Source organism: Lepus europaeus, chromosome 4 (genome assembly GCF_033115175.1).
Source record: "Lepus europaeus isolate LE1 chromosome 4, mLepTim1.pri, whole genome shotgun sequence".
Taxonomy (NCBI): domain Eukaryota; kingdom Metazoa; phylum Chordata; class Mammalia; order Lagomorpha; family Leporidae; genus Lepus; species Lepus europaeus.
Genome location: NC_084830.1, coordinates 141,460,626 through 141,473,841, shown reverse-complemented (window position 1 = coordinate 141,473,841; position 13,216 = coordinate 141,460,626). Strand labels below are relative to the sequence as shown.

At 44.8% G+C, this 13,216-nt stretch overlaps 1 protein-coding gene across 6 annotated transcripts in view; it reads right to left on the bottom strand.

Annotated features, from left to right (window-relative positions):
* Window positions 1-12,966, bottom strand: part of CDC25C (cell division cycle 25C) — a 52,409-nt gene extending 39,443 nt beyond the window's left edge. For 4 of the 6 annotated variants that reach the window (XM_062189073.1, XM_062189075.1, XM_062189071.1 and 1 more), the window contains exons 1-8: window positions 12,648-12,966; window positions 12,145-12,372; window positions 11,369-11,463; window positions 10,239-10,284; window positions 7,764-7,797; window positions 7,559-7,648; window positions 6,502-6,600; window positions 4,906-5,064 (exon numbers count right to left, since the gene is read on the bottom strand). In XM_062189073.1, the coding sequence (XP_062045057.1) occupies window positions 4,906-5,064; window positions 6,502-6,600; window positions 7,559-7,648; window positions 7,764-7,797; window positions 10,239-10,284; window positions 11,369-11,463; window positions 12,145-12,338 (717 nt within the window). In that variant the 5' untranslated portion in view covers window positions 12,339-12,372; window positions 12,648-12,966. Of the gene's footprint in view, window positions 1-4,905; window positions 5,065-6,501; window positions 6,601-7,558; window positions 7,649-7,763; window positions 7,798-10,238; window positions 10,285-11,368; window positions 11,464-12,144; window positions 12,373-12,565; window positions 12,626-12,647 lie in introns of those variants that run through there. The other 2 variants (XM_062189072.1, XM_062189074.1) reach the window with 2 other exon arrangements.
* Window positions 12,967-13,216: the final 250 nt, after the last annotated feature.

The following is a 13,216-nucleotide window of genomic DNA, read 5'->3' as shown; positions in this document are numbered from 1 at the left end:
GCCCTGCACCTGCTTGGGAGACCAGGAGAAGCTCCTGGCTCCTGGCTTCAGATCAGCGCAGTGTTGGAGGGTGAACCAACAGTAAAGGAAGAACTTTCTCCCTGTCTCTCTCTCACTGTCCACTCTGCCTGCCAAAACAAACAAACAAACAAAACTATGTCTGTTTTATAGATTTTTTTTTTAAAGATTTATTTACTTGAAAGTCAGAGTTACACAGAGAGAAGGAGAGGTAGAAAGAAAGATAGAGAGGTCTTCCATCCGCTGGTTTCCTTCCCAATTGGCCTCAATGGCCAGAGCTACACTGATCTGAAGCCAGGAGCCAGGAGCCAGGAGCTTCTTCTGGGACTCCCACGCGTTTGCAGGGGCCCAAGCACTTGGGCCATCTTCTGCTGCTTTCCAAGGCCATAGCAGAGAGCTAGATCGGAAGTGGAACATCCGGGACTCGAACCGGTTCCCATATGGCATGCTGGCACTGCAGGCAGAGGCTTTACCCGCTATGCCACAGCGCTGGCCCCGTTTTATAGATTAAGAAATTAAGGTATGGGGCCGGCATTGTGGCATAGTGCTTTAAGCCACTGCTGGCATCCTATGTGGGTGCTGGTTCAAGACCCGGCTGCTCCAAATCCACCTAGCTCCCTGCTAATGTGTCTGGGAAAGCAGCAGACAATGGCCCAGGTACTTGGGCCCCTGCCACCCACGAGAGACCCAGAAGTTCCAACTTCCTAGCTTCAGCCTGGTACAGTCCCAGATTTTGCAGCCATTTGGGAAAGAACCAGCAGATGGAAGATTTCTCTCTCTCTATTTCTGCCTTTCAAATAAATAAAAAAGAAATTAAAAAAAAAAAAAAAGAAATTGAGGTACAGGGAGGATTCCTCCATGGTCATACAACTACAAGTGGCAGGGTTAGGCTAGGCACTGTGGTGCAGCAGGTTAAAATGCTGCTTGTGATGCACATATCATGTACTGAAATGCTGGTTCAAGTACTAGCTATTCCACTTCCCTTCCAGCTTCTTGCTAATGTGCCTAGAAAGGCAGTGGCTGATGACCCAAGCATTTGGGTTCCTGCCATGCAAGTGGGAGACCTGGATGGAGTTCCTGCTTCCTGGCTTCAGCCTGGCCCAGACCTGGCTGCTGTGGCCATTTTGGGAGTGAACCAGCAAATGCAAGATTGATCTCTCTCCCTCCCCATCAACCCTGATACTCTATCTTTCAAACAAATAGTAAAAATAAATTATTAAAGAATCATTAAAATGGTAAACTTTATGTACCTCATACTTTATTACAATTTTTAAAATGCATAAAGTGAACAAGTATATATAAGGGACCATTACTTTTATATATTTATTTTTAAATTTTTATTTATTTTCCCTTTATTTGAAAGGCACATACACAGATAGAGATATATCTTCCATTGGCTGGCTCATTCCCCAGATGTTCACAATAGCTGGGACTGGGCCAGGCCAAAGCCAGGAGCCAGGACTCAATTTGAGTCTCCCACTTGGATGGCAGGAACCCAAGGACTTGAGCCTCCTGTGCAGCCTCCCAGGGTGTACATTCACAGGAAGCTGGCCTGGAAGTGGGACAGCCAGGGTGCAAGCCAGCACTCTGAAGTGGGACATGAGAGTCCCAAGCAGCGGCTTAATCTGCTGGTCAGGACACCAACTGTTGCATCTTTATTCTGAATCACTACTTTCTAGTTTTTTTAGGCCGGCGCCGCGGCTCGATAGTCTAATCCTCCGCCTTGCGGCGCCGGCACACCGGGTTCTAGTCCCGGTCGGGGTGCCAGATTCTGTCCTGGTTGCCCCTCTTCCAGGCCAGCTCTCTGCTGTGGCCCGGGAGGGCAGTGGAGGATGGCCCAAGTGCTTGGGCCCTGCACCCCATGGGAGACCAGGAGAAGCACCTGGCTCTTGCCATCGGATCTGCGCGGTGCGCCGGCCGCAGTGCGCCAGCCGCAGTGGCCACTGCAGGGTGAACCAACAGCAAAAGGAAGACCTTTCTCTCTCTCTCTCTCACTGTCCACTCTGCCTGTCAAAAAAAAAAAAAAAAGATCTAGTTTTTGACTGATATTACTCCTTTCCTCAGTAGCTACTATGGAAAGCTCTTTCTCTCTGCTTTATACTTGGAGTCATTAGCCTTCCTTGTCTCTTCTATGCAGTTGGTCCTGAAGGCTCCAACTCCTTATTCTGTATTTCCATTTAAATTTCCCGTGATCATCTCTAACTCAAATGCCTAAAACAGAACATATTTGGTCCCTTTGAATTTACCTTTATTTTCTTTTTTTAGATTTTTTTTTTAATTTATTTGACAGGTAGAGTTACATACAGTGAGAGGGAGAGACAGAGAATAAGGTCTTCCTTCCGTTGGTTCACTCCCCAAATGGCCACTACGGCCGGAGCTACGCCGATCCGAAGCCAGGAGCCAGGTGCTTCTTCCTGGTCCCCCACGCGGGTGCAGGCGCCCAAGCACTTGGGCCATCCTCCACTGCCTTCCCGGGCCACAGCAGAGAGCTGGACTGGAAGAGGAGCAACCAGGACTAGAACCCGGAGCCCATAAAGGATTCCGGCGCCACAGGCGGAGGATTAGCCAAGTGAGCCATGGCGCCTGCCCCATACCTTTATTTTCAAATTTATTATAGTATTACCAGTTATTATAGTATCACCAGTATCTCTACCACTCAGAATAAACCCAAAAGTTGTATCCTCACAAACTTCTCTGTCCTTTTGTCAGATCACCCTGTCATTGAAAGCACTTTTGGCTGGCGCCGCGGCTCAATAGGCTAATCCTCCATCTGTGGTGCCAGCACACCGGGTTCTAGTCCCGGTCAGGGTGCCAGATTCTGTCCCGGTTGCTCCTCTTCCAGGGCAGCTCTCTGCTGTGGCTCGGGAGTACAGTGGAGGATGGCCCAAGTCCTTGGGCTCTGCACCCCATGGGAGACCAAGAGAAGCACCTGGCTCCTGGCTTCGGATCAGCATGGTGCGCCAGTGCACTGGCTGCGGCGGCCATTGGAGGGTGAACCAACAGCAAAGGAAGACCTTTCTCTCTGTCTCTCTCTCACTGTCCACTCTGCCTGTCAAAAACAAAAAAAAAAAACAAAAAAAAACAAAAAAAAGCACTTTTGACAAACTGCTATTATCCTACTTATTGGATGACTTCTTTATATTGTTTATCTTCTTAATCAGAAAAAAATAAAGTACACTCTTCATGAAAATTATAAATTGAGTTTGGGGCTGGCAGTGTGGCATAGTGGGCTAAAGCCTCCACCTGTGGCACTAGCATCCCATATGAGAGCCAGTTCGAGTCCCAGCCGCTCCTCTTCCAATCCAGCTCTCTGCAATGGCCTGGGAAAGCAGTATAAGATGGCCCAAGTGCTTGGGTCCCTGCAACTGCATGGAAGATCTGGAAGAAGTTACTGGCTCCTGGCTTCAGATCAGATCAGCTCTGGCTACTGATCAGCATTTGGGGAGTCAACCAGCAGACAGAAGACCTGTCTGTCTATCCCTCTCTCTGTCTGTAACTACCTCTCAAAATAAATAAATATTTTTAAAAAAAGAATATCTTCTAAAAAAATTGTGTGTTCTCATCATGACAGTGTCCTCAGTTCTAATATAGCACCTGGTGTCTATCAGTATCATAATAAATAGTGAACATTGTTACTAATTCCATTCATTTTTATTCTTAATAATAAAGTATGTGGAGTATGATAAACTGCTTTAAAAATTTTTCCAGTTTTATTGAGGTTTAATTGACAAAATCAGCATTTATTCAAGGTATACAATATGCTGATTTATATACTCTTATGCATGTGTAATGATAACCACAATTAAATTAATCAGCACATCCTTCAGCACAGTTATTATTTTGTATGTGAGAGAGAGAGAAACAGATGGGGGGGGTAAGATAAAGAGGTGAGCACACAAACTGCTTTACACTGTGTCACATATACAACAATCCTATTGAAGGAGTAGATCATTATTATGCTCTCCACTGAATAATAAAATAAACCACAGAATGGTTAACTGTCTTGCAAATGGTTTCAGTATTAGCAAACAAGAGAAGAACTAGAATCCAAGTGTTCCAACACCACTATACCATATTTGTCTTGTATAATGAACACATGTTTAGGGGCCAGCATTGTGGTGCAGCAGGTTATGCCACCATTTGTAACACCAGGATGCCATATCAGAGTACCGGCTCCAGTCCTGGCTGCTCTGCCACTACCAGTCCATCTACCCACTAATGTGTCTGGGAAGGCAGTGGAAAATGGCCCAAATTAGGGCCCATGTCACACACATGGGAGTTCCAGATGGAGTTCCAGGCTTCTGTCCCAACCCCAGCTATTGAGGCCATTTGGTGAGTGAACCAGCAGATAGAAGATCTGTCTCTTATCTCTCTATCATTCTGCCTTTCAAATAAATACAAAAAGTGTAAAAAACCACATTCATATCCATATTTGTTTCTAAGAAATTAAATAGATTCAGAAATGAAAAATGCTTCAAATGCTCTTAAGCATATCAGTATGTCCATGGCCTATAAGGTTCAGACCCTAGATGTATCTGCCAGTGATGTGTCAAAGATAAATGGAAACAGAAGAAGGATACTGTGAGATACCTGAAAAATCCTGTCAGGTACATTCCATCTATTACTATTATCCTGGAGTTGGTACTTAAAAAGTATCTGTGGTGATCTACTCAAACTACTAACTGCAACCTGCCCACCCAGCAAAACAGTCACATGGTGATGTGACACCCTATCAGTCAGGGAACTCTTAGAATCTAAAAGCCACATCTTCTTGATTTCAACAGCCTAAGCATTTGGTACAGTGGTTGTACCATATGAATACAGACAATACTCTTTATTCAAGAATGAAGGAATGTGGAGAATACAAAACATCAGAGAACACCTTACCTTGCCCTCTTCTTGATCCTCCAAGGAAAATTCCATCAATTCATCTGAAATCTCTTCTGCTCTATCTTCTACTGCTTCTGGATTTTTATCCAATTTTGGAAATAGAGTAATGGGACTGCCCAAATAATTCATCTCACTTTCCACCAAGTCTCCATTGTCCTACCAAGTATATGAAAAATATTAAAAACTCTTCAAGATCCTTGCCTTACACTGTATACAAAAATTAACACAAAATATATCAGAGGCTTAAATGTAAGAGCTAAAACACTAAACCTCTTAGAAGAAAACACAGATGGAAAAGTTTAATGACATTGGATCTGGGAATGACTTCCTGGATCCGACACCAAAACTTCATGTTCAGCAAAATGAAAAACTTGTGTGTATCAAAGGACACTGTTGAGGATGGCATTATCATAGAGTGGGTTAAGCTGCCAACTGCAAAACAAGCATCTCATAATATAGGCACCAATTTGAGTCCCAGTTGCTTCACTTTTGATCCAGTTCCCTGCTAATGTGCCTGGGAAAACAGAAGATGCCCCAAATGCTTAGGCACCTGCCAGCCACATGAGACCCAGATGGAGTTTTAGGATCCTGGCTTCTGCCTGACTTCAGCCTGGTCCAGCCGTTAAGACCATGTGGAGAGTGAAGCAGCAGATTTAAGATCTTTCTATTTCTCTCTCTCTCTCTCTCTCTCTCTCTCTCTCTCTCTGTAAATCTGCCTTTCAAATAAATCTTTAAAAAAAAAAATACTAATACAATTGAGAACATGAAAAGACAACCTAGAAAATGGAAGAAAACATTTGCAAATTATAGATTCAACTAGGGCTTAATATCAAAATATTATCTCAGAGCTGAACAATAAAAAAAAAAATACCCCAAACAAGACTCAAATAGACATTTTCCCAAGGAAGATACACAATGGTCAAGAAAGCACATCATAAATGCTAACTGCTCATTGATCATAGCAGCTCAACATAAATAATCATTTGTGAAATGCAAATCAAAATTACAATGAGATAAGATTCCAAACCAACCAGGATAGCTATTAGGACCTTTCAAAAGTTTGTAGGGGAATGGAATTAAGTTTATTCTGGTACAAAAAAATTTTAAATCCATGCATAGTTTTTTCATTATAGTCATTTTTATGAACTTTCTGAAAAACAGAGACACAGGCTCCCATCTGCTTCCCAAATGCCTGCAATAGCCAGAGCTCAATACAGGTCTCCCATGTGGATGGCAGGAATCCAACTACTTGAGCCATCATTTGTTCCCCACAAGGGTGTGCATTAGCAAGAAGTTGGAATAAGAAGTGAAACTGGTACTTAAACCCAGGCACTACAATTTGAGAGGCAGGTATGCCAAATGGCATCGTAACTGCTCCAACAAACCCCCACCTCTCCTCCTTAAATTTAAACAAATGAAAAGGTCAGAGGACATATGGCTTCTCTCTTTCATTGTTCAAACTTTACTTCTCCCATCCCTTTTCTCATCCAAGTCATCTGAGAAAAAAAAAAAAAAGGTCATAAACCCCACAACTGCCATCCCATAGCTCCTATTACCTAAATAAACCCTTAAGCACGATGTTCAGAGACTCACCAGCAAAGAAAGGGGTGACACGTAAGGCCCCCTTGGTCTCTTTTGAAACCTCAGGTTCCTGGGTGCCTGCCACTGGGAAGGCTTCAAAGTGTTGCGTGCCTACATAAAGAAAATGCATTGGCAGGAGGAAGAGATGTACTAGTGGGCCCTGCCAAAAACATTTCATCTGATCACACCATGAATAATCTTCATGAAGCACATTAAATGTAATCAAGGCTGACCCTATATCCTGAAGATTCAAATTATGGTTTGAGTTTTATGAGTGGCCCAGATTTACTGTGGAGGATACTAATCTGATGATCACAAGCAAAATGAATGGGGGGATTGGGGAGGAAGCCTGCCTGGGGAGAGGATGGTGAGATTTTTAAAAAGTGATTATAAAGGGAGATTAGAAAGGTAGTATAAAATCAAGAAAAAGCTGATTACAATAGCCAGAAACATGGCATATCTTAGTCAATGGAAGAAAAGAACAGCATCTATCTTTTATGCACACTGACCTGGGGGAAGGGAAGCAGGAAAGAAACAAGATGGCTAGAAAAAGGGATTAGGTAGAGAATTATCTTCATGATTAGGGGGCTCTGGAGAGGCCAGTTTCAACTTGGAACTGAAGGATGTCCTAAGACTTAGACAGGGAAGGCCATGGCTTCCTTAGGATGGGGGCTCTTAAGCTAGACTAAGGGGAAAATAAGAAGAAATCTACATTTGTATGTAAAGCTATGTAAAGAATCTCTGAACAGATTATGTAACTTAAACTATCCCTTTAAAAGAAAAACAAATTCCCAGTTCTTTACACTACAGTAACAGCCATTTTTGTTCTCACAACAATTGAATATGAGTAATGATAATAACTTCCTATGGGGGACTTTGAGCTAGGTTTCTCTTCTAGGACCAAACCTCAATAAGAAAACAAAACAAAACAAAACAAAACGTTTCCCCGTACTGATTCAGTTTGCTTATCTAGCATATGAACTGCTCCACATCTCACAATGATACCAATGAGTTGCTTCACTCAAAGAAATAAAATGCTAATGCATTTAAGTTTCCATTAAACACTCACATTTTCTTTATTTGTAGATGAGGTACACACTGCATCTTTCTTTCTGCGCCCATGGCCCAAAGCATTTGGAGTACTACAAAGAAGCTGCGCCTAAAAGAGATTGCTTGCTGAGAACATCCAGAACGCCCAAGCCACAGGTGAGTTGGAAACCCTTTGCCTCCCACCTGAGAAACTCACTCAAACCCAAAAAGGAGGTGCTACTTACTGGGCTGCTTTTCAAAGGGCACTGGTGGTGATTCCTGCAAATGAAAGCCAACTACCAGTCAAAGTAAGCCCCAAATACTCCGTTTATTCTTCAGCAAGATGGGGGCAGCCTATCTTGTCTTTCTTCCATTCTAGGAGCCTTATTCCTACTTGCCATTCCTAGTTGATCCAATAATACATAGTGTATTCTCTATGATAAACATTGTGTCTCCAGTAATATGTTGAGACTAAGGCCTTCATTTCTCTTGTGTAGGCATTTATAGAGATAAGCACCAAAGATGAGTGAGTTTATCTTACATCTTCTGTAGACATGATTTGCAATTTATTAATTTTCCAGCATTGACTACTGGGGGCTAATTTTTCTTTATGTCTATCCTTCAATTTCTATCTTTCCAGTCTGTAAATGATTACAACATTTAAAGCAATTCAAAGAAAATGCATGCAATACAAATGAAAATTTCACATATATTGATGAAAACAGTCATGGAAAGACTTCTCTAGTGCATTGAAGTACTACCTAATTCACCTACACATCAAAGGATAAAGTTCTAAGAATAAAATGGTCAAGGAGAAAATTTACAGTAAGTTTAAGAAGGGCTGAACTAAAATTTACTCCCTGAGTATTCTATGAACATTTTAAGTTTTCCAACAAGGAATCCATAATAGTAATAGTAGCAAACAGATCAAACTACTTGGTATGTGTGAGACACAAATTTTCATTTAACCCAAACAATAGCTGTTTATGAGAAGTGCTTTGATTACCTTCATGCTGCAAATGAAGTTAAGAAACTTGTCAGAGTCAGCTGGTGTAGCAGTAAATCACCAGAATATAGATAATCTGATTCCAAAGCCTGTATTCTGTTCTTTAAATTTCTTTTCAAATACATTTGAGTGGCAGAGAGAGAGAGAGAGACAGAGACAGACAGAGAAATCATGTACTGCCATCTGCTAGTTTATTTCATAAATGCCCATGGTGAGGAGAGGCTAGGAACTCAATCCAGGCATCCCATGTCAGTGGCAGGAACCTAACCATATGAGTCATCAATGCTGCTTCGCAGGTTCTGCAGCAGCAACAAGCTGAAATCAATAGTTGGAGCCAAGAGTGTAACCCAGATACTCAGATATGAGATCTGGAAGTTTTAACTGGTATCTTTACCTCTAGGTAAAATGCTCACCCTTCCCCTACACCCCCACCTTTGTGTGTGTGTGTGTGTGTATGTGTTTTCCCAAGCACATAAGTAGGGAGCTGGTTCGGAAGTGGAGCAGCCAGGACTCCAATCAGCACTCATATAGAATGCCAGTACTGCAGGGAGTGGCTTTACCCACTAGGCCACAGTGCCGGCCCCAATCCCTGTCCTTTTTTCCTTTAAGATTTATTTATGGCCGGCGCCGTGGCTTAACAGGCTAATCCTCTGCGTTGCGGCGCCGGCACACCGGGTTCTAGTCCCGGTCGGGGCGCCGGATTCTATCCCAGTTGCCCCTCTTCCAGGCCAGCTCTCTGCTATGGCCCGGGAAGGCAGTAGAGGATGGCCCAAGTGCTTGGGCCCTGCACCCGCATGGGAGACCAGGAGAAGCACCTGGCTCCTGGCTTCGGATCAGCGCGATGAGCCGGCTGCAGCGGCCATTGGAGGGTGAACCAACGGCAAAAAGGAAGACCTTTCTCTCTGTCTCTCACTATCCACTCTGCCTGTCAAAAAAAAAAAAAAGATTTATTTATGGCCGGCGCCGTGGCGCAATAGGCTAATCCTCCGCCTTGTGGCGCTGGCACACCGGGTTCTAGTCCCGGTCGGGGCACCAGATTCTGTCCCGGTTGCCCCTCTTCCAGGCCAGCTCTCTGCTATGGCCCAGGAGTGCAGTGGAGGATGGCCCAAGTCCTTAGGCCCTGCACCTGTAAGGGAGACCAGGAGAAGCACCTGGCTCCTGGCTTCGGATCAGCACGATGCGCTGGCCGCAGCGCGCCGGCTGCAGCGCGCCGGCCGCAGCGGCCATTGGAGGGTGAACCAACGGCAAAAGGAAGACCTTTCTCTCTCTCTCTCTCTCTCTCTCACTGTCCACTCTGCCTGTCAAAAAATAAAAAAAGATTTATTTATTTGAAAGGCAGAGTTACAGAGTGCCATAGCTGGTAAAGCCTCCGCCTGCAGTGCTGGCATCCCATATGGGAGCTGGTTTGTATCACAGCTGCTCCACTTCTGATCCAGCTCTCTCCTATGGCCTGCAAAAGCAGTAGAAGATGGCCCGAGTCCTTGGGCCCCTGCACCCACATGGGAGACCCAGAAGAAGCTCCTGGTTCCTGATCGACGCAATTCCGGCTGCTGCAGCCATCTGAGGAGTGAACCCACGGATGGGAGATCTCTCTCTCTCTGCTTCTGCCTCTCTGTAACTCTTTCAAATAAATCTTTAAAAACAAACAAAAAAATCCTTTGACCAGCACTGAAATGGCTTTAGCATGGGGTTCATTTAGCAAAAATGAACTTACATCTCAGCTAACTGTACTTCCTGAGGTTCTGAAGAATCCATGTGACCTGCAATCAGACATAAAGAACCAGTAAGAGGCATTATTCTTATCCATGCATCTGTTTTTTCCTTCAGAATTTCTCCTTTACCAGTAAGTTACGTTAATTTCAAAACCTGAACTTAGCTTTTGAACACAAAACCTCTTGATTGGTAGCCATTTCATAGTAAAAAGTACCGAGGTACAAGGTACAAATTCATGGAAGTTTAAGGATTTACATGTGTCGCTGAAAAAAAAAATTGCTGGTAATACTGCACTATGTTAACATACAGAACATTTTTTTCATGAATAGAAATAAAAGATATCACTCAGGAAATTTGAAATTAGAATACTAGAATGATTGATTATTGAACCATTCCTTTTGTACACAGACCTATAAACACACATAAGAATTAAATGGATCCTCCGCCTTGCGGCGCTGGCACACCGGGTTCTAGTCCCGGTCGGGGCACCGATCCTGTCCCGGTTGCCCCTCTTCCAGGCCAGCTCTCTGCTGTGGCCAGGGAGTGCAGTGGAGGATGGCCCAAGTGCTTGGGCCCTGCACCCCATGGGAGACCAGGAGAAGCACCTGGCTCCTGCCATCGGAACAGCGCGGTGCGCCGGCCGCAGCGCGCCTACCGCGGCGGCCATTGGAGGGTGAACCAACGGCAAAAGGAAGACCTTTCTCTCTGTCTCTCTCTCACTGTCCACTCTGCCTGTCAAAAAAAAAAAAAAAAAAAAAAAAAGAATTAAATGGAAAAGTATTTATGTTGGTTTCTTTGCCTCAGCGGGGATTACATCAGGGCACAAAACTTCTCAGGTCCTAACTATTAGGCTTTCATTCTCACCATTAATCAGTCAATAAAATATATTCCTTTTTGTCTAACTGCTTCAAATACAAAGTGACTTCTTTTAGTGTTACTATCTTTCTCTGTTGGCCTCATCATTTAAGAATGGAAAAAAAAAAAAAAAAAACAAAACCCTAGTTATCCAGGAAATTCAACTCTTTAGAGGGGATCTCTAACCTGCTTTCTCCAACTTCTAAATCTAATCTACTACTCTGTTCTCTCCCATAAAAGTTACTGGTCCATTTGAGATCTCGAGCTTCTCCCTACCAGTTTCATCAAGGTCTGCAGAAGTGGCGAGCTGAGTGGCAAACATCTCCCCATTGCTAAGATTCGAAAGATCAAGGCAACGTTTTGGGGTTTCTCTGTTGAGACATAACAGTACATTAAGATCCCTGTTAGATCGTAAAATCCTTAAAAGGCAAAGGTCATTTGAAACACCTTTAATGTCTATAACATGAGCTGAACAGTGTCAAAACATGAGTTAATCTAATTGCTTTTTGGAAATATCTCAGACTGGGCAGAGAAAAATCTCCCATATTTTCTTGACTCCAATAATCAGTACCCCATTATCTCTTCATCAACATAATGAGACAGTATAACTCTACTTTTATGGGGCTCAACTTTATTTACAAAGGGATTTCTTGACTTCATCATATCCTCTGTGCTGTGCACCATGAACACACAGATTTGGTTTCTTCTTGGAATCTGTTACACTTCTGTTTGGTAGCCAAGGTATCACGACATGGTATGGCCTGAAGTACAAGACCTCCACCGCCAATATTACCAGAAATAAAGTGACCAGCTCACATAATGATATGGAGTTTTCCCAGATATCACATTATTTAACTCCTACCAGAACCCAGGAAGACAGGAAGAGATTATTAGTTCTGTGCGACAGAAAAGTAGTCTGAGATTCAAAAGGGTCAGAGCAGAGCTGAGACTCCAATGTTGATCTTTGAGCCAGGATAATTAAAAAACTAAACACACACACACTTGTTTAGAGAAGTCAAGGAGATAGGCTGTAAGAATAAAGGTGCATTTACCCAGACAAAACGCTGAGATTTGCAGAATCACTAAGCAGTCTGTCCCCTGGAGTTCTCGGGAGCTCTGGACAGAGGGTAAAGGAATTGTCTCTCTCCAAGAGCAGGTGTAGCATCTTCCTCTGATTGCACCTAAAGCTGGGGCCTGAGCCAAAGCTCCCCTCCTCTCTCGTGGACGAAAAGAGATCTGCAGACATGGTCTCGGAGCTCTCACCAAGGAAAAGGCGAAACCTAGCGAGCAGAAGAGAGAACGTCGCTCCTGTAAGTGCAGCGCAGCCCCTTCCGATTCCCAGCCCCTCAGGTGTGAGGTCAAGGGGACCGGAGCCGCACCAGGGGCATCCGCAAAGGGCGGATCACCGCCTCGCTCGGCGCTGAAGGCACTTGCCCCAAGCGGCTGGGCGTTTTCGTCAGAGCCTGAACTTACCGAGAGGCCACCTCAGGACTTTAACCGCGGAATACAGACAGACCTTCGACCTGCTCAGAGCCACACAACCGGACACTCCTACCTGGAAGGGGCTCAGCTCTCCCAAGTCGTGGCGATGCCCATTCGGTCCTCTGAACTAATCGAGGGGACAATGAGGTCCCGGGCACTCTGTGGCGGAGACTGCGGCCAAGTTTACCTCACGTTTGTAGTCTGACACCGGCCTTCGGGAGAAAGTGGGTAGCGGTCGGACACGAGTGAAGACTCGAGCAGAATGAAAGGACGCGGTTCACCAGCCTGAAATTCCGCTTGTCGACTGCGTAGGCCAGGGTCGGGCTTCGCCGACCCTCAGGTCAGAAAGCCAGCGCTAGACCATCAACAGCCGCGGGTCTCGACCATTCAAATCTTCCGCCCTCCCAATGACCTATCCCCGCTGGCCTCCAAGACGCGTCAGCCAATCTCCGCGCGCCCGCCCACATCCTGGCAGCCAATCTTTTGGCTCGTACCTCACCCGGGGGGCGTGAGCAGGTTCCGGAAGTGGGGCAAAACATGCCCCACCCCTGGAGCCAGAGCAGGGTGGCGATTGGTGCACTAGCGTCGGGCAAGCTTGTGAATAGGCTCCGCCCCGCAGGGAGCCTGACGCACCACTGGCTC